Source organism: Sturnira hondurensis, unplaced genomic scaffold, assembly GCF_014824575.4.
Source record: "Sturnira hondurensis isolate 20B ecotype Veracruz unplaced genomic scaffold, ASM1482457v3 Scaffold0015596, whole genome shotgun sequence".
NCBI classification, from domain to species: Eukaryota; Metazoa; Chordata; class Mammalia; order Chiroptera; family Phyllostomidae; genus Sturnira; species Sturnira hondurensis.
Genome location: NW_028088227.1, coordinates 561449 through 586499, shown reverse-complemented (window position 1 = coordinate 586499; position 25051 = coordinate 561449). Strand labels below are relative to the sequence as shown.

General features: G+C 53.6%; 4 protein-coding genes and 2 long non-coding RNA genes across 9 annotated transcripts; 3 read left to right on the top strand and 3 right to left on the bottom strand.

Moving 5' to 3' along the window:
- Nucleotides 1-535: 535 nt before the first annotated feature.
- LOC119000100 (uncharacterized) lies at nt 536-2798 on the bottom strand. Its single transcript, XR_005069245.1, has 3 exons — nt 2610-2798; nt 972-2141; nt 536-571 (listed from the first exon to the last, which is right to left on the bottom strand). It is a non-coding gene; the product is annotated as an uncharacterized LOC119000100 (long non-coding RNA).
- Nucleotides 2799-3202: 404 nt separating this feature from the next.
- On the top strand, nt 3203-5043 carry LBX2 (ladybird homeobox 2). Its single transcript, XM_037064908.1, has 2 exons — nt 3203-3407; nt 4388-5043. Exons 1-2 carry the CDS (start codon nt 3203-3205, stop codon nt 4777-4779), a joined length of 597 nt encoding a protein of 198 aa, XP_036920803.1. The 3' UTR covers nt 4780-5043.
- A 2581-nt stretch (nt 5044-7624) lies between these two features.
- TTC31 (tetratricopeptide repeat domain 31) lies at nt 7625-15820 on the bottom strand. The gene is given in 14 exon segments (XM_037064904.1): nt 7625-9252; nt 9254-9384; nt 9526-9627; nt 9854-9995; nt 10083-10173; nt 10257-10308; nt 10637-10831; nt 10940-11020; nt 11129-11185; nt 11637-11720; nt 11891-12120; nt 12237-12339; nt 15431-15519; nt 15671-15820. Coding segments are annotated over 14 exon segments (1632 nt in total). The 5' UTR covers nt 15795-15820; the 3' UTR covers nt 7625-9101.
- A 142-nt stretch (nt 15821-15962) lies between these two features.
- On the top strand, nt 15963-23564 carry CCDC142 (coiled-coil domain containing 142). Of its 4 annotated transcripts, XM_037064899.1 has the most exons (10): nt 15963-17031; nt 17353-17439; nt 17530-17676; nt 17812-17942; nt 18014-18127; nt 21427-21541; nt 21749-21926; nt 22053-22252; nt 22419-22902; nt 23479-23564. In XM_037064899.1, exons 1-9 carry the CDS (start codon nt 15969-15971, stop codon nt 22676-22678), a joined length of 2295 nt encoding a protein of 764 aa, XP_036920794.1. In that variant the 5' UTR covers nt 15963-15968; the 3' UTR covers nt 22679-22902; nt 23479-23564. The 4 variants fall into 4 exon arrangements, with proteins under 4 accessions (XP_036920794.1, XP_036920795.1, XP_036920796.1 ...); XM_037064900.1 differs by lacking the exon at nt 23479-23564 and having other exon boundaries at nt 21427-21511; nt 22419-22858; XM_037064901.1 differs by lacking the exon at nt 23479-23564 and having other exon boundaries at nt 22060-22252; nt 22419-22630.
- On the bottom strand, nt 18910-22942 carry LOC119000099 (uncharacterized). The gene is made up of 3 exons (XR_005069244.1): nt 22858-22942; nt 20166-20357; nt 18910-19106 (listed from the first exon to the last, which is right to left on the bottom strand). It is a non-coding gene; the product is annotated as an uncharacterized LOC119000099 (long non-coding RNA).
- A 141-nt stretch (nt 23565-23705) lies between the features above and the next one.
- Nucleotides 23706-24487, top strand: MRPL53 (mitochondrial ribosomal protein L53). The gene is made up of 3 exons (XM_037064907.1): nt 23706-23822; nt 23923-24035; nt 24134-24487. The coding sequence occupies exons 1-3, from the start codon at nt 23731-23733 to the stop codon at nt 24265-24267; spliced, it is 339 nt and encodes a 112-aa protein (XP_036920802.1). The 5' UTR covers nt 23706-23730; the 3' UTR covers nt 24268-24487.
- Nucleotides 24488-25051: the final 564 nt, after the last annotated feature.

Genomic DNA, 25051 nt, shown 5'->3' with positions numbered 1-25051 from the left:
CTTAGCTCGAATGCTGGCTAAAGGCTTTGAGGGGCGGGGAGTGGCAAGCACATCTCCGAGACTTCTCTCTGCACGGCCCCAGGAGGGTTATTCTGAGGATCCCCATACGTGTCCCCCTCCTCCCACACACACAGAATTCAGGGCAATGCCCAGAGTGAGAAATCCAGAGACTAAAGGCGGCTTATTGAACAGACCTCCGTACCAAAGAAGAGGGGTCTATCTGGAGTGGGCCTGGGTAGAGGAACCTGCCAGATGAGAGGCTGAGAAGGGCAGAGTGGGTGAGAGGTGTGGTGTCGGGGAGTGAGAGGTAAGGTGGGGGTGATGAGGAAAGGGAAATCAAAGGGGTGATGAGGGCAGGTGTGAGAAAGCATCACTAAAAGGGAACTGAGCCCTGACTGGAGTGGCTCGGTTGGTTGGGCGTTGTACCGGTCAAAGGCAACAGGTCTCGTTCTGGGCACACATCTCGGTTGTGGGGCTCAATCCACTATGCTCAGACAGGGCGGTTACAAACGGGGCATGGGAGAAGCAATCGACGTTTCTCTCCCCCTCTCTCTCCTCCCTTCCCCTCTCTCTAAAAATAAACAATCTTTAAAATTTTAAGGAAATTGAGGCACCTTCCCAAGAGAGTGACAATCTGAATGTGGAGCTCTTTACAAGGAGAGAGGGCAGAGGACCCCTGAAGCGTCTAAAAAGAACAATGAGGGAAAGCTGAGAGAGGCTCGAGGGACTGCTCGAGAATGCTCGGGGAGGAAAACGCTGGAGGGCAGGGGCGAGTGACTATGTCTGTGGGTCGCTCTGGGGAGGACCGCGGTTGGGGGAGGAAGAGGCACACATCAGGGAGCACTAGAGCGTGTCTCCCAAGGGATTGGGGCTGGGCTCCCAAACTGGGGCGGGGGCAGCCTGAGACAGCTGAGCTCCCCCAAGCCCAGAACCCAGGTTTAATCTCTTAATCTTCCTCATTAATCACTCACCCTCCTCCGACCCACTCCCAGGATCCGGTTTCTCCCCAGCTCAGATTCCAGATGCTTCGTTGGGAAAAGTCCCTTCCTGTGGCCCCACAGTCTGGACATGTCGCTGGCCGCTGGGAAGACATCAGTTGGGCTCCTGTCAGCAGCCTCCTCCCATTACTAGTCTCTCTTGCCCCCTCCTTCCCCAAACTCACATGTGGGGATTGCCGAACCCCATTACCTGAGCCCACTTACAGGGCAAAGAAGGTAGGCAGGAGAGACAGCAAAGGCCCTCAGGAGAGCCCCACACTCCCCACAGACACACACTGGTAATCAAGAGCAGAAGGGATGACAAAGGCCACATAGAGGGTGCAGGAGTGGAAGCTGTAGTTTCTAGTGACAGGTCTGGGACCTGAGCTAGCCAGTTCCTGCAGCCTCCTGGGACCCTCTTTAATTTCAGATTAAGTGAAACCACCAGGGTCGTTCAAAGGGCTAAGGCCTTCAGCCAGGAGGATCTCTTCTGGCCCTCCTCTGCACCCCCACCCCCACCCCCAGCCACTGATAACCAATTAACAAGGTCCTGAGGCATCTTGGCTTTCTGCTGTGGCCTAACTGTGCTCCCTGATCCATTAGGCTGAGCTGCTCAGACCCGCCCTTAGCGAGTGTCTGTGTGTATATGGGGGATGGGATGGTCAGTGGAGGGAGCTTTTACTAAGACCCCATGTTTCTGCACCTCTGTTGGGTGGGGTAGGTAAGTGCCTCAACCTGCCATTCCCTAACCGCCACGATCAAAGTGTCTTCCTGTCTCTGTCACAGAATCTTTGGCCCAGGTGCCTCAGATCTCCCAAGCTCTGTTTGGGGCATCCCAACTACAGGCTCTACTTGTTCCAGGGACTAGCTAGGTGGACCTAGAAGATCACTACACAAACGGTGGGAGGCGCAGAGGTTTACAGAGACTAGGTGACAGAATGGACAGTCCAGGGGTGACCCTGTTTATGGCATCGTTTGAAAAAGCTAGAAGAAACCCATAGCAGAGAGTTGCGAGTGCGAGTCCCTGGAGTGGAGAACTCACTCGCTGTCCGGGCCTTGCCTTGTTGGGCCTCCACTAGAGGAGCGCACTGTCCCAGAACCGACCTGTTCCTAAACGAGGGCTGTGGAGGTGCTCGCCCTGGCGTGAGCCCCAGACTACATTAGCTATGGGAGAGAAGAGGATGACACACGGGATGCAGATAAAATGGGAAGAAATATCCCAGCCCTTAGAGTTTGGCTTGGCAGGGGTTTCTATCCCGGAATCGGGTTGGGTGTATGAAGTCTGCCCTTCAAGTCACTCATCTATAGGGCAGTGGCCCTCCCACCACCGCTCCTGCTGGGCGGGGGCCTGGGCGAGGAAACCCCTACTGGGACGACCCCTTCCTAGGCGCTTAATACGGAAACAAAGATACACAGACAGACTGATGTGTAACCAGAAAGCCCTCTGTGGAGGCCAGTCTTTACTGGCAAAGACTCCTCCCGGGCGGCGGTGCCAGCTCTGGGTTTGCTGTGTCCCCTCTCCTGAGGACCAGGTCTCCGGCGCTTCTTCAGATGGTCTGACTTTCTCAGGGCCTCTGAGCCGTGCTGGGACAGCCTTGGGTCCAGCCGCAGAGCCGGCCGCAGTCCACTCACCTGCGCGTGCTTGCGCATCAGTCCCCGCGATTCCCCGTTGCAGTCGCTCAGCCGGGCCAAGTCCTTCCAACTCTTGGGTCCCCCCAGCCCCGCGCGCTGCACTAATAACTTCCAGCCGCCGGGACCTCTTTAAGAGTTTTCAGCAGAGGTGGGGAGGGGACGAAGGGTCCAGGTCAGGAGACTGAGGTCCTTCCTAGGGTGAGATCAGGGATACTGGCACAGTCACAGCCAGAGAAAGCAATTTTACTGCCGACAAGTTTATGAGCCGGAGCGGCGGCTAGGCGGGAGTACGGCACCCAGCATCTGGGGGCCCGCCTAGGACGGGTCCAGCGCGGAGCGGGGTGGCAGGCCCCGCGGGTTCTTCCACCGGCTTCTCTGCGCGCCTCCATAGCCTGTACAAATATCGCTGCTCCAGACCCACCACTGCCCGGGGTTGGGGAGTGGGAGCGCAGGAGGAGGGGCGCTCGGGGCTCGGGCCCAGCATGGGGGGCGGGTCCGAGGCGCGGGGCCCATATCGGGAGCCGCCCGCTGGGGCTCAGGCAGCTTCGGAGCCGAGAGCAGCGGGCGCCAGGACCGCCACAGCCCGACCAGCTATGGGCTCGGAACCCGAGCCCCAGGCAACCCAGACGCCCTTCAGCATCGCAGACATCCTAGGCCCGCGCAGGGTCCCCCGAGGACCGTCGGCGTCGCCGCTCCCAGAGTTGAGCCCAGCTCCTAGGTCGCCGCTGTGCGCACTAGAGGAGCTGACTAGTAAAGCTTTCCGTGGACTCGACGGGCGCGCCCCACAGCCCTCCGAAGGTAGGCGCCGGCCGGTCGCGCCCTGCGACTTGGCCTTTTCCCCATCCCTCTCCTCCAAGTTCCCGGTCTCCACCTTCCTTCGCCCTGGCCGCCACCCTAACCTCCCCCCTGCCCGCCGCCCACGCCCACGTGCCGGACCCGCACCTCCGGCTCCTCGCCTCCGTGTCCGTCAGTTCCAGGCTCGGTGGCTGCTCCTGGAGGCTGAGGGGCAGGACAGGGCTGCTGAGAACTGAGCGACCCTTGGGTCCTTTCGCAGTAGGCGGGGCAATCGCGACAGAGAAAGGCCGGAGAGAAGGAAACAAAAGGCCTGAGCCGAGGCTGTAAACAAGTGAGTTAGGGCAAGAGCAGAGCAGAAAGCAATGGGAGGCGAGGCTCGGACCTCTCCCGGTAAACACGCTTCGCTTCAAACCCCTCTCTTCTGGAGAGGGCGCAAAGACACACACGAAGGGCCTTGGTGTGGCAAGGGCCCCAGGACTCCGGACGTCGCTTTTTCTTGCCCTTTGTACTCCCACTACCTACCTTTTATGCTTGAGGAGGGTGGGAGCGAGTCACTAAACCAGAGTAGGCTGAGAGGGCCCCACACGACCCACGAGTCTAACGGAGGGCCTGATTTGGATCCTGTTACACTCGCCGTGCCAGGTCAGCTGCCCCTGCTTTGCACCAGCCTGCAAAGCCGGCTCAGTCTGGGGCTCCAGCAGGCTTGGAAGGCCCCGCCCCAGGCAGCCAGACCCTGCGCCCTCCTCCCCCTCCCCTCGGGCGGCGCCCTCAGCCCACCGCCTCCCGTATCCCAGTGGCTGGTTCCACATTGTGTCTCCGCACCCTTCTTTGGCCTGACCCTCCCGCAGTTCGCCAAGGGACCACGGTCTAGTTCTGGTCCCCTCACCCTCACCCCGGCCTGACCGCGTCCCCAGCTTTTCCTCCCGGTGGAAGCTCGATTGCCGCAGGCTGGAGACTGACGGACCCCTGCCCTATCCCTGCAGGCGGAGCGGCCCTGAGTGCTCCGGGCCCTGGCCCGGCCGGCCACAGACGGCGAAAGTCACGCACGGCCTTCACCGCGCAGCAGGTGCTGGAGCTGGAGCAGCGCTTCGTCTTCCAGAAGTACCTGGCGCCGTCCGAGCGCGACGGGCTGGCGGCGAGGCTCGGCCTGGCCAACGCGCAGGTGGTCACGTGGTTCCAGAACCGGCGCGCCAAGTTCAAGCGCGACGTGGAGGAGCTGCGCGCGGATGTGGCCTCGCTGCGCGTGCTGTGCCCTGAAGTGCGGGCTCGCCTGGGGCTGCAGGACCTTGCCCCCAGCCTCGGCCTCCCTCCGGGCCCAGCGCAGCCTGACTCCGGGCCCCACCTGTCAGAGGAGGAGATACAGGTGGACGATTGAAGGCAAAGCCACCGCCTTGGCTCTGGAGCCTGGACGTTTTTACCTCCTCGCCTCTGCGTTCCGCCCCCGTCCGGGTTATGGGTGGAGGGCGGTGTTGATCCCGGCCAATTCCGGCTCACGGTCCAGACGCACACCTTTCCTAGTAGTTGAGAATAAAGTCGAGACTCTACCGAACCACGACTCAATCCCGCTCCCGTAGCGGTAAGAGCAAAATCTGCTGGTTATTTCGGATATTCCGTGCTTGGAGCGGTTTACTTTAATTTCCTAACAACCTACAAGGTAGGTGATATAATTATGGCCATTTTACAACGGGAGAGCCCCTAGGTCAGGATCTGGTCCTAAGCATCCAGCCAGGACTCAACGCTCCAGAGACTCGGGGCTGAAGAAGGGGACAGACCTTTGGTACCTGCGGCTGACCTCCCCTACTAGCTGCCTGGGTCGTAAGACTCCACCTCGCCTTTGACACACCGCAGCCTCGGAGGCTCTGTTCCAACCTCTAGACCCGTCCCAGACTGACAGCGGCCTGCCAGACTCTTTCCTCTTTCCCTGCCCTTAGGTCGTTCGTTGATGGAACCGGGGACACTTCTCCCCGCCCCGCCCCCCCAAAAGAACACTGAGTCACGAGGTGGTGCGCGCCTGGTGAGCGGGGAGACACCGGTACCTTCGGGACTTCCAGTCCACAATTGGGCAGGAAATGTTCCCACTAGGACAGTGGCGGTGGCAGTGTCGGGGATGTGGGATGGGTCGCCTAGGCCTGCGGAGGCGGAGCTTAGAGGAGGGACCTTGAGGGGTGGAGAACCCCAGCTTACCTCCGCTGCCGGACATTCTGAGATTGATTTACTCCACTGGAGATTAATCCATCTCCTGCAGTGTGACGCTGGGGGGTGGGGGGCAGGAAGGAGAACGCTCCGTAGCTACAGACCTTCCCTACGCCTGGCCTTCCCAACTGATCAGCAGGGACCGTGCTTATGCCCCTTCCCTGCTCCCTGTCTCTCCAGGTCAGTCCCTCAGTCCTCCGCAGATCTTCCCGAGCTCTGCCGGTGCCACAGTCCCACTCTCAGGGGTTCCAGGGTGCCGAGCTAGGGCCTGAGTTTGCGGGTGGGGGTCCCAGGAGAGGGTATTTCAGGGACGGTGAACAAGGCTGGAAGGCAGAAGGAGCCAGGCATTTTCAGACAATAGCTACCACTTATTGAACGGTTCCAGGTATCTTACACTGATTAATCTTCACAATAACCTCGTGAGATAATGAGGCTTTCATTTCATTTTAAGGATAAGAAGACAATCACAGAAGCCCAAGGAAACTTGGTCATGTCATGAAGCTTCTAAGTGGTGGGGCCTGGACTCGCCTGTTTGACGCAAAAGCTCATGCTTTTGGCCACGACAGGTGCTGTCCCTATCACTGTGACTGGGCCTGACTCAAAGAAAAGAAATGACGGAGAGAGGAGAGAAGGGCCAGGGGGAGGAATTCAGGCATTGTGCTGCAGACAGAGTCTGGGGTTTGGAGTTTTAGAGGAGGGGCATAAGAGCAGCGTTTTGGGCAGGCCAATGTGCCGTGTGGACCAGAGACTGAGGAAGTAATGCATTTCTGGCCACTGCAAAAGGTAAGAGCAGAGAGAATCCAAGGTCAGACTTGGAGCGGGAGAGAGGGAGGTTGTCAAATAAAAGGAATCCGTGTGATTTCCCCAGCAACCAAAAATTGCATGAGTCAGTGACACCCTTGCAAACCTGGGCAACTGGAAGAAAAATGGCATCATAGACAGAAATAGACAGTGACTACTACCACAGAACTAAGAATCTGTCGGCCATTATATACAATAAGCATTCTTGGTGTCTGTGCGGCTCCTTCAATACACAGACTGAACACACACACACCTCCTCTGGTTCATGTCCAGGGCCCCTTGCTGAGTCCCTTTGTCCCCCTCTACAGGTCTCTCTGGAACCTTTAGATTAGGGTGACCAACTCATTCCTGCTTACCCAGGACCTTCCTTCCCAGTTTTAGTACTGGAAGTCCCACACCCAGGAAATCCCTCAGTCCCAGGAAATCAGGATGGTTCACCCTGCCTTCCAGACTTGGGGACTCAGAACTCAGGTTTCTGGGTGAGCCCTACCAGTTAGCAGTGTGCGTGTGGGGACAAAGTTTCAGGAGTCCTGTGGCTTTTGGAGAAGATTCAAGTCCAGGATAGGGAGGGGACATTTCTTTGAGAGGCTGGAAGAAAAAGGAGCCAGCTTAGCCTGAAAGCAAACATCCCACACAGTAGTGGTGGGCGGCTATTCTCCGAGAGGCCAGGAGCCCTGGTGAAGTTCCCAAGGCAGAGAATTCTCCCAGAACAGAGCCAGATAGGCAGACTTCTGGTGGGGCCAGTAATCTAATCACCCCTTAAACAACCACCTCTCCCCAGCCCCACTCCCCAGTCAGGCACAAGCAAAGACCTCCCAGGGCAAATAATTCTACTTAGAAAGGTAGGAGCCAGTCAAGATCATTGGTTCTGAGCCATAACCCCTCTTCACTTGAGGCTCCTTAAATTCTAGCCCAGTGCTGCCACCTGTTGTGACCAAGCTCCCGGCAAAAACTCAAAACCATCTGTCAAAATGGCCCTGGATGGGTGTATCAGGACCACCTGGAGGGCTACTGAAACACATTGCTGCCCCCCACCCCCACCTTGTAGGTTCAGATGTAGAAGGTCTGAGGTGCATTTGTCACAAGTTCCCAGGCAACTGATGCTGATGGTGCAGGGACCACATTTTGAGAACAATCATCCCAGGAATTCTGTCTTGTGTGAAATAAGCAGCAATTCACTCATACTTCACTACTCCCACTGTGGGAACTGTGAATATGGAGGCCAGTTGCAGATAAAACTTGGTTTATTTAACAGTCACTATATACCAGGCACTTGGTATTTTCTCAGTTTCTGTTTAAGTCCTCACAACAGCCCTGTGAGGTAGGAATTGCACCCATTTTACAGATGAGAGAACTGAGGCACAGATGTTGACAGGCCTGCCCAAGGTGGCTCAACTAGTAATGGCAGACTTCATCCTACTATAGTTGCAACACCTCCTACCTCCAGGTGAGAATGGTGTTGAGCAAGACCCACAGGGTAGCAGAAATCATTTATCCTGATGAATGGTTCCTTCTGGAAGGGCATTTTGGGAGGCCTAAAAGTCACCTGAAGATCCGCTTTTAAATGAGTTGAGTGTCCCAAGAAGGGATAGGGAGGAACCAGCCGGAGGCAGCTACCAGAATCCCAAGAAACCAAAAGAAATTCATGATTCTTACAATGAGAAACAGAAAATTATAGCCACCTCTGGGGGCAGTGACCCTTGCTGGGAAAACTGAGTAAATACAGAGAAGGACAGACCAGTTACAATGCGGAGTGCTGGATGGAGGAAGAGCACAGCCGGGTGGCAGCAGCCTGGGTGCCTGCTGACGCCCCATCAGCAGGGAGCCAGAAGTGGGAAGTGCAGAAATGCAAGGGCTCTGCCAACTCCAGGCAAGAGCTGCTAAGGGAATTCCCAAATGCGAACCCTTGGCGAATCTTCTACCAGTTGGAGGAGCTAAGCATCAGACCAGTGGGTGAAGGATAGGTCCAAATGAACACAGAAATATGGGCAGGACAGAAGGCATGAAGGGCTGGGCTAGAGAAAACAGGGCAAGAACTGGGATTAGGAAGAAGTGAAGGGCGGGACTCACCCTTATTCATCACTATGACCCGATTCCTGAGCACAGAGCTCTGGTTAGTGAATGAGTTCCCCAGGGCCAAGAGCAGAGCAAGCCTCAAATGCCCCCTTCGGGGTCTATTATAGCCTTAAAATCTGAACTTTTGTATAGTTCCCTTTTAAAAAAAATTCCTCACCCAAGGATATTATATTTTTAGAGAGAAAGGAAGGGAGGAAGAAAAAGAGAATCAATGATCAGCTGTCTCCTGTATGCACCGACTGGGGATTGAACCCACAACCTAGGTATGTGCCCTGACGAGATTGAACCTGAAACTTTTTGGGATCTGGGACAATGCTCCAACCAACTGAGCCACCCAGCCAGGGCCAGTTCCCTTTTTGAGTCTTGAATTTTGTTTTCTCTTATTGCTCCCAGAGGATGCTAAGGAAGCTATGTGCTTGAAAACCAAACAAAAAGGCTGCTTCCATGGACATGGGGCTCCTTTCTCTCATAAGGTCTCTGTGGCCAGAGGAATGACTCCCAGGAATGTTTCTAACTATGGTTTTAGAGTACAAGGTCCCAAGATATGCAGGAAACAGCCACCACACAGTGTCCCTTACCTCTGTGGGATACAAATATGGCCTTGTCCTATGAGGGACAGGTCTGCCCTCATCTATCCTGAGGTAGACGTTGAGGCCCAAGTCCCTGGATGCCCCCGCCCTTTGAGGGGTTCTGGAAATGGAGAGGAGGTCTTCTACTTTGAGTCTGGGGAAGGATCCCATTGGAGAGGCTCAGGTGACATGGCAGATAATGCAAAGGGGCCAGGGGCCCTTGGAGCAGTGCTTCGTGGGTGACTGAGGGACAGGAGGCCTGTGGCCCCCAGCTCAGTGTGGGGAGCTGGCTTGAGAAACCCAGTTGGTGGAGGTGGTGCACAGAATCCTCTTCGCTGATCCTGCTGAGAACATGAAGGGAGGGCACCTGATATACTATCCTAGCAGCACAGGCCCTGCTCCTCATCCCACCCACTGCTGCCCCCCTGAGGCAGAAGGTAGCACTGCTTGGCATTGCAATCCAATTCTTGCTGCCCCCTTACCACAGCAAGCTGCAGAAGACAAGAGTGGAGCTCCCGAGCTGCATCAGGCTGGGACCCGCCTCTTAGAGTCTCCTGGAACACAGCAGCTGCCTCCTCAAAGCGCTTTCATGCCAGAGTGATTGGAAAGAGGAAAGTTTAGGTATCGGGCAAGGGAGGGGGGTCAAGGAACTTGAAAGTGCCCCTGTTCTTGAATTGGCCCCAGCTACTAGTACCACTGGCATTGTGACATTGTGGTACTTCGAGCTTACCTAGAAGATGCTGGTGTAGACCCAATCCCCAACCCATTCCACTCAAAGTCCTCCTCTGCTTCCAATGTCAGATCCATTACCTGCAGCCCCATCAAGGCCTTGCCCAGGCGGAAAAGGCCCCGGGGCCAGCCGGGCCGCAGGGTAAGGGCCACCTGGGCATCAAACAGGGCCCACACCGGCTGACCCAGCCGCTCATGGCAGAAGGAGCGATTTCCAAATAACCTGATGAAGACAAAGTGACTGAAACTCAAGCCCTGGACACCTTGCCTTGCCCTGACCTCCCAGCACAGTGGCCAAGCCCCAACCTACCGGTGGTCCCGAGGGTTGAGCTTCAAGGCCTCAGTGAAGAGGCCCACAGCCTCACGGTAGAAACCATTCTGGGCAAAGTCAGTACCCAATTCTGTTGAGAAGAGACAGAGGGAAGGTTCAGATGAGGATGGCCCAGGGAGGGTGGGAGGAGGAAGGGGAGAGAGAGAATCTTACTTGCTAGCTCCTGGCTCTGCTGTAAGGCAGCTGCCAGCAGTCCTGGAGATGCCTAGGGACCAGAAGAAAACTCAAGTAGGACTTGGGCCTCGGCCTCCCCAAATTCTCTTTTGTTCAAACAAATAATATTACAATTAGCATCAACTAACTCGTGCAGTTCTCATGACAGCTCTGCAAGATGCTATCAGCCCTGCCTTCCTGTGGAGGAAAACTACCCGGGGTTAGGGAGTCAGTGATGGAGCCTGACCCCAGGTTTCTTCATCTTGGGCCAAAGAACTCCTTCTATTGGTCGCAGCCCTCAACCCTTAGATCATGTGACTTCCAGAGAACTCTGGCACCCTTCCCACTGGTTCCAGCTGTGGTTCTTCTGCCCACCTCACCTCTGCCTTAGGGTTCCGCCTGGGGTGCTCTTCTCTTGAAGGCCTCCCTTCCTTCTCATGTATCTTCTCTGGAGGGCCCAGGCTCTTGCTTTGGGGCTCCGGGCTCAGTTCCTTCTCTCTGAGCGCACTAGGGGGCCAATCCCCAACCTTGCGCAAAGCCAGAGACACGAAAGTGCTAGAAAGATCCAGTGCATCCTGTGAGTAGAAAGGAAAGGGAGGGAGGGGGTGGGGATGAAGTGTGTGGCGGAGTAGGGGCAAGTAGGGGTGGGCAGAGACCCAGAGAGGAAGAAAGGGGGCTCTCACTTCTTCCTCACCACACTGTCCCTGGGCTGGGTTCCCAGGGCTGGATGGGGGGCTCTCATTCCCATCTGGGGTGCCCTCCACCTGGAAGGAAGGTAGATAGGCACAGAGTTGGGAATGCCGGGATCCATATGCCTTCTGAGTGCCCTCACCCTGGCACTTGGTGCTCTTAGAACCCGCCTGTAGACTCACCTTGGGCTCGCCACTGTCCTGCTCCATGCGCTCCTGACGCTTTCGGTCCTTTTGACGCTGTAATAATAATGAGGAGGAGGCTGCATTTTGAACACTATATTTAAATACACACACAATTTGTATCTTGAGACCAACTCTTCATGTGTGGGATACTATATAAGTCATGTATGTGCTAGGCTGAGTTTTGTATACTCTATCTTATTTAATCCTTGGAACTCTTTGAGGTAGGTGTTGCCCTCATTTTACAGGTGAAAAAGTGGACGAAAGAGTTACCAGGCAGACGTCTCACAATAGACAGGAGGCAGATTTCAACCCAGGCAGTACAGTGTGACCCCAAAACTGTTGCACCGCATGGCCCCCAGGAGACCCCCCAGCCCCTGTACCCCTCTGGCCCTTCTGGCAGAGGACCCACTGCAGGCCACCTTGAGTTCTCTCCTGTCTCATGAAGCTTCCCTCTCGCCGTGCCCAAAACCCCTCTGAACTCCCACTCCTTCCGACCTCCCGCTACCTTCTTCTTGAGTCGCTTCTTTTCTGCTTTCTGTTTCATACGCTCCTCCTCAGCCACCAGCTCCTCAGCCAGGCGGTTGGCTTCCTGGAGGAGGAAGGGCAGGTGACAGGATAAAAGGGAGAGAAGGAGAAAGCAAAAGAGGCAAGCAGTATGGAAGGACCCTGAAAGGGCCAGACTTGGGGAGAATACAGATATGGGAATATGGGGCTTGCGAGAACCCTGGGTGGGGGTGAACCCCTTCCAGAAGGGCTCACCTCCTCAGTCGGCAGGAGCCTCTGGGGCATAGCCACCTGAAGCAGACTGTCCGAGCCGCTGGGGAAGGATGCCGAGGCAGAGGGTCTTTGAGGGCAGGGCTTAGACCCTGGGGGAGGGTACAGGAAGGAATTTTGGAGACCACAGTAGGTATCCAGTCCCTCAGCCCCCTTGCCCCTGCCACTCTGTCTAGTTGTTTTCCCTTCATCACGGAAATGTTCCGGGAGATCATCTGTGGGGAGAAAGAGAAGGGAAAGAGAGAAGAACGTGAGAGAGAGGAGCATCTGAGGGCCAGCCCTCCCCAGTGTACCAGCCTTGATCCCTGGGCCCGACCCGTTCACTCCCCACCATGGTGCCACAGCTGCAGCCGCCCGCTGCTCCCATCCACACGGATCCGGTGTAGGCCCTGGGGATCATTCTCCACCAGCCGTCGCAGAAAATCCACTATGTCCTGGGAGGGGGAGGGGAGGCTGGTGTTGGGGGAGAGCTCTGAGAGACAGCAAGGGGCTTGGCTGGCTTGACCCCTCCACCATGGCAACCACAAAGCAGCCACCCAGCCTGGAGAACCTTACTGCCACCCTGTCCTGACTCAGCGCCTCAAAACACACTGCTCCCAGCTCTCATGGTCTATCACCTTCCTTCACCACTGCCCTGCCTTCTCAAGGACTGCGCGTGCTTTTCCCCCAGCCTTCCCTACCATCCGGGCAGTATCTCCTCCCCAGGACTTGCCACTAGGTCAGCTACTGACATGAAGTCCTCAGATGGAGTCCTCTTACCTCCTCTTCCAGGTATGCCCCCATCACATCCCTGAGTAGAACAGTCCCCATAAAACCCACCTGGAGCTGTCTCACGTTTAACTGCGCACAGCAATTCCTGGCTGGCTTCTCACCTGCACTTCATGTTTCTCCCCAAAACCAACCTCTGAACAATTACTCTCTTACTCAGAAACTCCCAGTAATCTCCCACTGCCAGGGCCACACGCTGGCATCTAATTCCCCAACCTGGGATTTGGAACCTTCCAAACAGCCCCCTGGCCAACCTTCCCAGTCTTCCCTCGTCACCCTCCCTCTGCCACCAGGCTGCTTCCAGCCTTGGGACTTGCCCCCAGTGGTCCTTGGATCCCTCCTGGCTCTGAGCCTTTCTTACCACATCTTGCCTCACCTTCGAGGTCCAGTTCACATTCTGTCTCCCCTCAGAGACTTGAGAGACCCTTTTATCTCCAATTATCTCTACCACGCTGTGCTCACATAGACCGTGTTATATAATTTAGAGCCTTACTATTCACTGCTTTTTATTGGTCCCTTGCTTGGTGAAGCATCATGGGACTGGGGAGAGCACATGGGCAAACTAGCCCATGGGCCTTTTCTTGTGCTGGAGCAGAGCTACTTGCATCCTACTCCTGGCTCAGCCACTGCCTGGCTGTTCGATTTCGGACAAACTGTTTAATTTCTCTGGACCTCAACATCCTCATTCACAAAATGAGGCAAGATCCTTCAAGGCCTGGCCCATACATTCTGTGGTTCTGATGAGAATGGTTTTCTCAGTTAGTGTAAGTGAAGAAGAACAGGAATCACCACGTCCCTCTGTGGCTAATCAGGCCTAAACAGAGCAGACCCAGACTAGGTGGGGACTGGGTGGAAACCACAGAGTGGTAAAATAATGCATAGGCAGGACTCAGGTCACTGAGGCATAGTCAGCCTCTGAACAATGTCAGATCCAAGGCTCCCCTCAGGAGACAGTCCTGACTCAACAGCATCTTCATTTACATGGCTGAGCACTTTCATCAAGTCTTCGTCTCAAACTCAACTTCCCAGTGGGTTTATTTCAACTTCCAAAACTGGAACTTGGGCAGAAATAATGCATGCTCTGGACCCATTTTAGGCAGTCTCCTCAGGATGTGCCTGCCATTCAAATATAGCCTTCCCTATATCTTCACCCTCCCTCTTCCTCGTCAGCCCAGTCCAGCCATCTAAAAAGAAAAATTTTTGACCTTCCACCTCTCCCCAAACACATTCTATGCTATTGTCTTAATTCACTACATGGTCACACACGGTTGGGCCGCCCCTGAAGCCTTCATAAATCATCTCCCACCTTTTCATCGCCCCTCTCCCAGCTACTGTGATCTTCTTTTAAGTCCCTACAACACACCTATTACACCGAGAACCTTCACTTCTAACATCTCAGGTCTTTTGTACTTATTTCCTCTTCCTGGAACGCACTTTCCCAGGTGAATGGCTCAATTTGCTGTTCCTTTCAGATCTCTGCTTAAACCTTTGTAGAAAGGCCTTCTGACCACTCCTTTCAAAACAAGAAATCTCTCAAGTCCACTCAGTGCTCCCTATCTTCTTTCTCACTTGATTTTTCTTTGTACTTCTTATATTTGACATACTATATCGTTTATTTATTGATTGGCCGCTCCCACTATATACTAATTCATTTAATAGAGGGATTTTTGTCTGTTTGATTTGCTGTCTTTCCAGCCTAAAACTGTGCCTGTTTCAGGCACACGGCTGGCACTCAGTGAGTGTGTGCTGAATGAGCAAAGGCAGACTGATGAGGAGACTATTCCCACTGAGATGCAGTCAGGAGCTGTATCTGAGGGAACTCTGTGTGACCCAGTGTTTGAACTTTGTCCTATCAGTGAGTGATAGGAGTGGACCTGATATAGGAAGTGAAACACTCAGATAGAATAGTTTAGGGGTGGGATGTTTAGTTAGAAGGCCATTACAGCTATTCAGGTCAGAGAGGAGTTGTTCTTGAACTAAGGCAGTGGCAGCAAGAGCAGGAATGGAAATGATGAGTTTGATTCAAGAGACATTTCAGAAGTAGATTTTAGTGACTGACTCAATGTATGAGGTATAGGAAAGGGAGTATATAGAATGATTTTCACAATTCTAGGTGAAACAACTGGATGGAAGTTTGTGTTATCAACCAGAACTAAGATTAGAGGAAAAGCAACTGATCTGCAAAGATGACAAATAAACTTCCGGACTTATGAGTTTGAGGTCTTAGAGAAAACCAACCAGGAAGCAGCTGGAAGTACTGCTTCTCAGTGTTCCCAGATCTGATCCTGTCTCTCCCTCAATAACGCTATCAACCTACCTGAGGACACCCAACCCCGATATTGGGCAAGGCCTTTCAAGTCTCTTGTTGCCTTCTTTCCCACCTTAACTCCTACAGTTCCAACCAAACCCTCAGCTCATGTTCATTTCAATAAAGTTCTTTTAACTTTTCCTTGCCTTAGTGTCTTTGCCCACACTGCTCCCTCTTGTCGTATCTTCCCCAAGGAACTCCCACCCACTCCCCAGTGCTCAATCCTAGTCTGCCCCTGTCTACTTTAAGCAGTTATCCAGGCAGCGTCTTCTCGGTCTCTACTGCTTCCTCCGACACACACCACGCTGTCGAGGGCGGGGCCGAGGCAACGCCTCCCTAGCGTCCCTGGAGCCCAGAACGGCTACTGGCCAGGCAGGGCTCAGCAAAGCTGGGTGAAAGTGGCGCGGCAGACATAAATAGGGCCAGGGGTAGCTAGGAGTCTCTTTTACCTCTTCTCCATAGTCCTCAGGACCGAATTCCCTGCAGAGTTTGGGAACAGCAGCGACCCCCAGCGGGCAGCCGAGCGACAGAGGACAGTCTACAGGAAAGGAAACCCACAGTGCGTCAGGACGGTTTGGCTGGAGCCCTCTACCAGCACCTACAACTCAAAATCCCACTGAAAACAGACACGCCCAATGAGGCTGCCCTGGCTCTCCTGGATCCCCTCCCCTTCTGTCACACCTCCTTACCTAGCTTGATCTGCCCCACCGTCTTCGGAACCGGCGCCATCTCCCATCCACAGTGACCCGAAAGTGAAAGACAGTCCCGTATTTTGTGGGCTGAAGGGAGTGGTAAGGCAAAGTGGGTAGTCATCTTTGTTAAGGGCAGAAGCCTCAAACTACGGAATGCGAGAGAGTTCAGGACGGTCCCTGCAGCTTCTGGGCCAGAAATGACGGCTCTTAAGGTGGGGCGGAGTCCGAGCTACGGCGAGCGTTGGGCGTTGCAGGCCAGTGGGAATCGTTAGGTTCGTTCGGACACGCCGCCCCCATGGCCCAGGCGTCCCGCATAGGTGTCTTCCTGCCTCCGCTCGCTCCCGTGTCGCAGGTGCGGCCGCCAGCCGGGGCCACCGGTGAGGAGCGGTGGGAGAGAAGGCCCGCGGGCGCTCTCGGCGGGGATGTTCCTGGCTGGCCCCGGCCGCTGGTTGCCGGGAGCATCCCCTGCTTGGACCGACTGCCCAGCGGAGCTCCAGAAGGGCAGCCGTGGTGTGCGGCGGCGCTGGACACAGGAGAGCACCTTGAGGCTGGTGCTGCAGACCCGAGGCAGAAGCCCGTTGCTGGCGGGCCGATCCCTCCCGCACTGCAGCGTCTCCGGGCGGTGTTGCTGCGGCTGCACCGAGAGCGGGAGCAGCTCCTCCAAGCCCGAGACTGCGCCCGCCACCTACAGGCGGCGGTGCGCCTCCTAAGGGTGCTGAGTATTGGCGCGCCGTCCCCCGACCTCTTGCCTCAGCTGTGTCTTGACCTGCTGCCGCAGCTTTCCCGAAAGGCAGTCCTGCGAACCGGCCTTCGGGAGACTCCCGAGCCGCTACTCCTGGCGCGCCCCGTCGGACTAGCTGCCCAGAGTCTGGATGCTGTCATCGAGATGCAGCTTTGCGCTTTGGGCCGAGCGCCCGCCAGCCCCGGTCTGTCATCCCAACTGGCCGACCTGCTGCTGGTGCTTCCCACCTACCATCAGCTGCAGGGAAAAGCCTTAAGTAACGTCCCAGGGGCAGCGCGCCCTTTCCCTCCAGCCCGTGTGCTCTGTCTCCTCGCGGGGGAGCGGGGTTGCCAGGTGGCAGGTCGGCTGAATGAGGCGCTCAGGGGATTGGACTTGCGGGACCAGCTCCGCATGTGGTGGTATGAGGAGCAGGAGCTGCTGCCAGGGCTCCTGGGTTTGGTCGGGGGCGTGGCAGGTTCAGCCGGCAGTGGACCGGGAATTGGAGAAGCTGGAACCCTGTGGAGCCAGTACTGGACCCAGCTATGGGCAGCCTGTGCGCAGAGTCTGGACCTAAGTCTAGGACCCTGGAAGGACCCCAGGGCAGTGGCACAACAACTAAGTCAGGCACTGGATCAAGGTGAGTGGTGGGCTTGGGTGGGCGTTTGGGAAGCCTGGAGTCCCTTTCTTCTCTCTAGTCACCTCAACTCATCCACCAGCCCGACTACAAAAGTAGGCCCTTTAGAATGAACACCCTTGCCCCACACCCACCCCAGTGTTCAGGCTATAGCTTCTGACCTTTTAGAAGCTATAGCTTCTTGAAGACCTTTCAAGGCAGTCTTGCTTACCACCCCTCTTGAGTCTTGGGGGATGGCTCCTCTCTTCTCCCATCACTGGGCCGGCAGTGGTTGTAGAAAACTGAGGCCTTGTTTGCAGGCTCCAGAGTCATTTCTTCCCCTAGCATCCCTGCCTCAGGAGTGTGAGAAGGAGCTGGCTTCTTTGTGCCACAGCCTATTTCATCAGTCTCTTATCTGGAGCTGGGACCAAGGTGAGAAGGAAGGGACACTGGAAGGGGCACTGGGAGTGACACAAGCCCCAGCTGGCCCTTCCCCATCAAACTGTACCCCCTCATCCTCAGTCTTCTGCCAAGCCTTGGGCTCTGCTGGTGATCAGAGCCGCCTTTCTTCATCATGTCATACCACTGAACTTCTACAGCAGCTCTTCCCTCCTCTCCTGCACGCCCTTCGAGAGCCCAGGTCAGGGCTGCTCCTCTGTCAGCCTCCAGGTGAGACAAGTGGCTGAGGTTGGGGCAACAGGAGGACAATTGAGGATATCTTTTTTCTTTTGCTCCATTCTGAAACCTGCTTCTTCCCAAAGGTACTCCATGAGCCCTCAGGTAACTTGTCTCTCCCCTCCCCAGTTCCTACACCCCTTGCCTTAGGGCTCTGTACCTTGCAGACAACCCTGCTCTGGTTTTGGGGCAGATCTCAGCAGCATCTGGCAGCGTGGGCCCCAGAATCCTTCCTGCTTCTGATCCAGAAGGACTTACCTGTAAGTAGCCAGGGTTGGGGAGGGGAGCAGCCTAGGCTGGCTTCAGAGCTCACTCCCTGTTTCTGCCAAAGCCTCTATTACATGAGGCAGAAGCTCTGTCTAGCCTGGCCTCAGGGGAAAGCGTGGCCTTGGAGGTGGAGGAGCAGCTGGGCCTGGAAATCCGGAAGCTGACCTTACAGATGCAGGTGAGAAGAGCAGGGACCTTGAGACCAAAGCTGGCGCTTTGGAGTTAGGGGCAGGCACAGAACATCCCAGTGACTTGGAATCTTCTTGAAGTTTCTGCTAAATTTACCTTTTTTGCTTGGTTCATGTTTTGTTCTATTTAACTTTTTATTTTGGAAAATTTCAAACATGTACAAAAGTAGAGAGAAAGGTATAACAAATCCCCATATACCCACCATAGAGGCTTTAAGAGTGATCAACTCATGGTCAACTTTGTTTCATCTATATATTCCACCCCTCCCCCATGTTAGGCTCTCATTTTGTCATGTTGACAGCCATTGACGATCACTGTCCAAGTCCATGATTTCATTAGGGGTGCAAAGTGGTGATATTCCAATTCTATCATTCCTTTTTTATTTATTATTTGGATTACTCCTATAAAGGGAAACTTTCTCTCATTAATTATTTGGTTACTCAGAGGTCTGTTTTGCAGAGAAAAAGCAAGATAAATAATTGAATCCTTTTATTTACTAGTTTTTAATACAATGTTTCTTCTCTTTCTTGAACATGTAATTTGTATTTTTTTACATTTTATTTATTTATTTTAGAGGGGAAGGGAGGGAGAAAGAGAGAGAGAAACATTAATGTGTGGTTGCCTCTCATGGCACCCCTTACTGGGGACCTGACTTGGCCAGCAACCCCAGCATGTGCCCTGACTGGGAACTGAACCAGCAACCCTTTGGTTCGCAGGCCGGTGCTCAATCCACTGAGCCACACCAGCCAGGGCGTAATTTGTATTTTTATTAAAGTAATACATATCCATAGTTTAAAAGTGAAATAGAATGTAGCCGTGGCTGGTATGGCATGGTTGGAGCGGTGTCCCGTAAGCTGCAGGCTCCATTCCAGGTCAGGGCATGTAGCCTAGATCGCAGGTTCGATCACCAGATGGGGCGCATGTGGAAGGCAACCATTCAGTGTTTCTCTCTCTCACTCTCTTTCTCTCTAAAAGCAATGCAAAAAATGTCCTCAGGAGAGGGTTTAAACATTTTTTAAAGAAATAGAATATAATTTCTAATGAAAAAAAAAGTAGCACTTTAACTGCCCCCCATTCCCACCCGATTCCTGTTCCACAGTGGTAACTTCTATCCACTCCTGGCTGTTTCTCCTAACATCTCTTATTTTCTTCTCAATTTATGAATAAAACTATTATACTTCCACTTGACCTTTTCCCCATTTTGCATATTGTCTGTTCCTACTGCGGAAGATGTCTGTCTTTTGTTTTCTCTTCATATCCAGATTTCTCCTCTTTGCCTTGAACGAGGCCCTAGCTATGGAGTTCAGTCCTTGTCTCTCTGTTCCTTTTCTCTGCATTCCGACTACCCACAGTGCCTTGGTGCTGTGGACCCCCACCCCTACCCCAGTTTAGCCCCAATCCACCATCTGATCTGTCCGTTGGGCATTTCCACCTCAATTTATTGCCGCCTTCTTCAGTGCAACATGCCCCGAAGCAGGCTCCTCATGAGTAATGATGCTCGTGGGAGCTCTGAGGAGGGAACGTCACAGTGGGCATGTGGTGACAGAAGCTCCATACAAGGCCTATGGGCTCAAGCTAGTAGCTTGGCAGCCTCACAGGAATGGCAGGGCAGGGGTTACTGGAGGTGGGAAATTCATAATTTCTTGGGGGAGTCGTGGGGAGATAGCCTGACCAAAGCAGAAGCTCCCTTTGTGTGTAGTGTGCACATGTGTGTGCACACACGTACACGTGCACACACACACAAGTCTGCAGTGGGGGTGGGAGACTGTGGAGGAGTTCGCAGGTGGAGGGCACTAGTGAACACAATCACAATCTGTGGACACTAGTCCACAGAGTGGAGGCTTTATCTCACCAGCGGTGGGGAGGCATGTAAGAACGGATGGGGAACAGTGGGAGGTGGTCATGGAGTTTGATCCAGTTACAGTGGTCAGGATGGAAGGGAGGTGAGGAGATATAACATCAGAAGGATCTAGCTTCTGGTAGTTGTGGTGAGAAGAGAGCAAAAGGTACAGGGACAGTGTGCCCACCATGTGAACCAAACACTGTGCAAAGCACCCTGATGCCTTGTCCCTCTGTCTGGTGACTGCACTGTTAGGCATCTGCTCCGGACATTCCACCAAGTACAGCACTGTGATGTCCCATCATGTGGCCTTACATTTCCTGAGTCTTGAGTGCACAGTTTCCTTACCAATATCAGCTGACAGAGGAAGGAGGGGGTTCTGATTTTCAGGAAAGAGAGAAAGAACTTGGATTTAGACAGGCTATTGCCAGGATGTATACCAGGAACCACATGGGCTCTACCATCACCCCCGTGTCTGGATCCCAGGCCCCTTCCTCTCTTCGGGCTTGCTGGCATCTAGGCACCTTTTCTTACAGATCTGCCACTACATACCCCATTTCTTGGGGTTATTCTCCTCCAAGATGGGCTGTAGGGGCCCTCTCTTTTTTTTGCTGTCTTTTCCTCCTCCAGAAAAATAAAACCTATCAAACCAAAGAAACCNCCACATGGGCTCTACCATCACCCCCGTGTCTGGATCCCAGGCCCCTTCCTCTCTTCGGGCTTGCTGGCATCTAGGCACCTTTTCTGACAGATCTGCCACTACATACCCCATTTCTTGGGGTTATTCTCCTCCAAGATGGGCTGTAGGGGCCCTCTCTTTTTTTTGCTGTCTTTTCCTCCTCCAGAAAAATAAAACCTATCAAACCAAAGAAACCAAACTAGCACATGGGCCTTTTCTTGCCTTACGGGTTACACTGATCTGGGGAAATGCAAGTGGGCTGTCAGAATACTCACTGTAAAGTGTAAGGACATCTCAGAGGTTGCTGAATCTCAGAAAGTTACAGTCTTTGTTCCCGAAGTGCACGCCGCAGATCCTACCTTCCTTTTGTAGATAACAGCTGGAAGATTGTATGGTGCCCCTTTCCTCAGCCTCTCCCTAGCATTTGCTTTTGAACATTGGTCATAGTAAGGGTGTCTGTTTTTTTCCTATTAAGTTTCCTATAGAAGAAAATTAACCTGGAGGACTTTCATCCTCTGACCCAAGTTAGGGAGAACAGGATAATCCTAGGGCAACTGTTCATAATCTTTTCAGGGTCCAGACCTTTTGAAAAACCCAATAAAAGTGATGGCATCTCTCCTCAGAAAATGCCTAAGCCCAAACAACTTTGCATACAGTTCTCTCCTTAGGTTTTATGGATGCTAGATTAAACTCCTCAGATTTAGAAGAGCAACAGAACTTGACAAGTCCCTAACAGATAAGCCCCTTTTACTTTCTCCCTATCCCACAGCTCCTGTCTGAAGAGTCACTAAGTCTCTTTTTGCAAGAATGTCATAAACAAGCTACACAGGGCTTCGAACTTCACATGCCAAGGGGTCGGTACTGGCGACATCCTCTTTGTCTTGGTAACTCCTTATTCCAGCTTCCTCAGGGTTCCCAGGGGGTAAGAATATCCTGAGCCCTTCAATTCCTGGTTCCACTTCTCTCCATCCCTGTCCTCACTCCCCATACCCCCACCATTGGATGTCCTACTCTCTTACCCCAATCACTCCATTAGGTGCTCAGTGGATCTCAGCATTTTTACATCCTGTCCTTTCTCTCCGTCACTCCAGAACTCCCCAGCATTCCTAGTGAGTATGCTCGGTTGGTGGTCCACACTGTACTGGAGCCTGTGTTGCAAGGATTGCAGGGGTTGCCACCCCCAGCCCAGGCTCCTGTCCTTAGCCAGGTGTTGACAGCCATTCTGGGTGCCTGGCTTGACCACATCCTTACCCACAGGATTCGATTCAGGTGGGGAGAAATGAAGGTAGTGGCAGGGGAATGAATGGAACTGGAAAAGTTGGGGGGGGATGGGTGTGGCAGAATAGTTTAGGGAGACCACAAGGTCAGGTGACCCCATTGTACCTCGGCCTTCAGCCTGCAGGGAGCACTGCAGCTCAGACAAGATTTTGGAGTGGTCCGGGAGTTGCTGGAAGAAGAGCGGTGGGGCCTGTCACCTGAAATTCGCCAGACTCTGCTCATGCTCAACATCTTCCAGCAGCTGGATGGGGCCCTGCTGTGTCTACTGCAGCAGCCCCTACCCAAGACTCAAGTCCACAGAAGGCCTCCCTGTTGCTGTGAGTCACTCCCCCTTCTCAACTCCAGGCTCTTTCTGCCCTAGCTCACTACTTTAAGTGCCCCTTAAGGTGAGCCCCTAGGTCACTACTTTAAGCTGAAGCTCATCATTGATCTGACTTCAGCAGTCCCCCAATAGCCACATGCTTTCCACTCCTGCCTTACCAGGTGCATGTAATGAGGTCCAGACATCGGAATGGCCCAGCAGCAGCCTCAACAGCCTGGAGAGCTTGGAGCCCCCTTTTCGGACTGGAGCACCTCCAGCTCAGGCAGCTCAGCTGCTAAGTACGCTGTGGGGTGGGGGACCTAGCCCCCAGGCTTACCTGGTGGGAAATCAGCAGGCCTGGCTTGCCCTGAGGCAGCACCAGGACCACCCTCGTTGGCACTTGCCTTTTCTTTCCTGCCTGGGGACCAGTTCTGAATCCTAAGGAGTCTGATCAGCAGCCAGAAAGTCAGTGTTCTGCATTTCTGCCTGGGAAAGCCCAGACATTTGGAACTGTATTTTAAAGAAACCTATAACTGGAAGCTTGGAAGAAAGCGTACCAAAGAACCACAAACTACACAGACCCTGGACTTAAAAGCTGAGAATCCAAGATCACTCCAGTACCTGGGATCCAGAGTAAATGGCAAAACTACAGCCTGGAACCTGGAGGTCAGCATCTCTGGAGGCTCAGGCTTAATTCCCCATCAGTGAAGACATCTCAGGGCTAGAAGCTGGAAGGAAGGGCTATAGGGTTGCATTCCAGAGGAAAGGGAAGGAGAAAAAGCAATAAAAAGCAGAGCCTAGATGCCACTTCCTCTTAAGTCCCCAGAATCAGGATAAACAGAAAGTTAATTTATCAGGAACGAGAGGCTAAATGGTGATTTCTACAGCTGGATCAGTCCCAAGGGCTGTATTACCCTGCACTTTACTCCCCATTACTACTTTCAGCTATTGAAGCATATTGGGCTGTAGGACCTTCACGTTTAAGCTTTGGTTACTAAGAGTTCAACATGTTTGTTTAATCTTCAGTTACCTGAGTGGGGTTTATCCCCTGGTAGGGACAAAATCCCTGTGCAGGTGATGGTGTCTTCTTGGAAGGGACCAGCACAGAAGATGGCATTAACCTAGATCGGGCACAACAGGGAATGTAAGGGGATTCTGCAGCAGAAGACGGACGTGTGATCATCAGAGCCCTGTGCAGGCAGCTTTTACACTGTATTTATTGCCTTTACTGTGGTACAACAGGGCCACGAATAATAGGCAGTATTTGCTGACCGCTCACTTTGGGCAACGCCATACCCTGTGCCGAAACCAGCTCTCCATCCCGACCTGCCTCCTTGCCTCGCGCTGGGGAGCCCATGCCTGCAACTCCAGGTCTGCCGCCTGCTGGTCGTACTCGCGGAAGCTGGGAGGGCGGGGCCTGGGGCAACCCGGCCACTCACTGCCTCTCACTGACTATACGTCTGTTGGGAGAGTGCTTCCGGGGCGGGCGTTACCATGGCGGCGGCCTTGGCTCGGCTAGGGCTCCGTGCTGTCAAAGAGGTTCGGGTTCAATTCTGTCCTTTCGAGAAGAACGTGGAGTCAACGAGGTACGAGGGGAAGGGAGTGGGAACAGAAAGGGACGCGCTTCCCTCCCGCCACGGGGCTCACCATCCTCGGCCGGACGTTCACGCCGCTTTCCCACCACAGGACCTTCCTCCAGGTGGTGAGCAGCGAGAAGGTCCGCTCCACCAACTTTAACTGCTTAGTGACTGCGGATGTGAGGCACGACGGCTCGGAGCCCTGCGTGGACGTGCTTTTCGGTGGGCACGCTTGGGGAGTCAGGCGGGAGAGGCGGCAGGCAGCTCGCACCCCCAAGGCACCGTTGTCCTCGTACCTGATTCTTTCGTTTCTTCTCCAGGAGACGGGCATCGCCTGATTATGCGCAGCGCCCACCTCACAGCCCAAGAAATGCTCACTGCGTTTGCCTCCCACATCCAGGCCAGGGCTGCGGCGGAGAGCCGGGACAAGCCTGTAGCTGGTGCTGGGCGCTGACAGCGCGTAAGAGACCAACAAGCAGATTTTAGCCTGAGACTTAATTAGGACACTTATCCAAGAAAAGTTTGACTTAATCTCTCAAATCACTATCTTCATGGCCACAGAGAGCCCTCCCCCTACTGTCACCACCACCAAAAAAATTAAAAAAATAAAAAAAAATAAAAGCCCTGGGACTACAAATCTAACCAGTTCTTCTAGGACAAGTCGGAATGTGGGAGGGGTCTGGACAAACTTGAATTTATTTCAGTTTCTAACCATCACTCACTGCTTAATCGTTTGAATTTTACTTCTCGACCTCTCACTCAAGGTACCTTTTAAACTTATTAGCTAAGTCCAGTGCTGTTTTCTCAGTCCTCATCCTTCCATCTCAGTATCACTTGCCTGTAGAACTTTTCTTTTCTTTTCTTAACCATAAAAGTGAACCTCTTTTTCTTTTTTGTTTTTGGGGTATCTCATCTTCTGATATAACTTGAACTACCCTCTTAGGTTAAACCTTGCATTTCTGTTTGGATCTAATCTCAACTTCTGTGCTATAGTCAGGTTACCTGCTCCTGATTTTCTCCAAATCTTACCACATTCTTTGTCCAAAATAATGGTGATCTTACGTACACATATATTTGCCTCTCCTCCTGACTTCCCTATTCCTTTTAAGGTCACTACATCTACTCAGCCACCTGGGTTGGAAACCACAACATTACCTCTGGTTCTGCCCTCTCATTTTCCCTCATATCCAGTCAGAAAGTTCAGAATATTTTATCTTTTTATTTTTTATTTTTAATAT

Bases quoted from the DNA above. Each gene is read 5' to 3' on its own strand.
- LBX2 (XM_037064908.1), top strand. From the start codon at position 3,203: ATGGGCTCGGAACCCGAGCCCCAGGCAACCCAGACGCCCTTCAGCATC. The intron at 3,408-4,387 runs GTAGGCGCCGGC...CTATCCCTGCAG, and splicing joins CGCCCCACAGCCCTCCGAAG to GCGGAGCGGCCCTGAGTGCT.
- CCDC142 (XM_037064899.1), top strand. From the start codon at position 15,969: ATGGCCCAGGCGTCCCGCATAGGTGTCTTCCTGCCTCCGCTCGCTCCC. The intron at 17,677-17,811 runs GTGAGACAAGTG...TCCCCTCCCCAG, and splicing joins GCTCCTCTGTCAGCCTCCAG to TTCCTACACCCCTTGCCTTA. The intron at 17,943-18,013 runs GTAAGTAGCCAG...TTTCTGCCAAAG, and splicing joins TGATCCAGAAGGACTTACCT to CCTCTATTACATGAGGCAGA.
- MRPL53 (XM_037064907.1), top strand. From the start codon at position 23,731: ATGGCGGCGGCCTTGGCTCGGCTAGGGCTCCGTGCTGTCAAAGAGGTT. The intron at 23,823-23,922 runs GTACGAGGGGAA...TTCCCACCACAG, and splicing joins AAGAACGTGGAGTCAACGAG to GACCTTCCTCCAGGTGGTGA. The intron at 24,036-24,133 runs GTGGGCACGCTT...TTTCTTCTCCAG, and splicing joins CTGCGTGGACGTGCTTTTCG to GAGACGGGCATCGCCTGATT.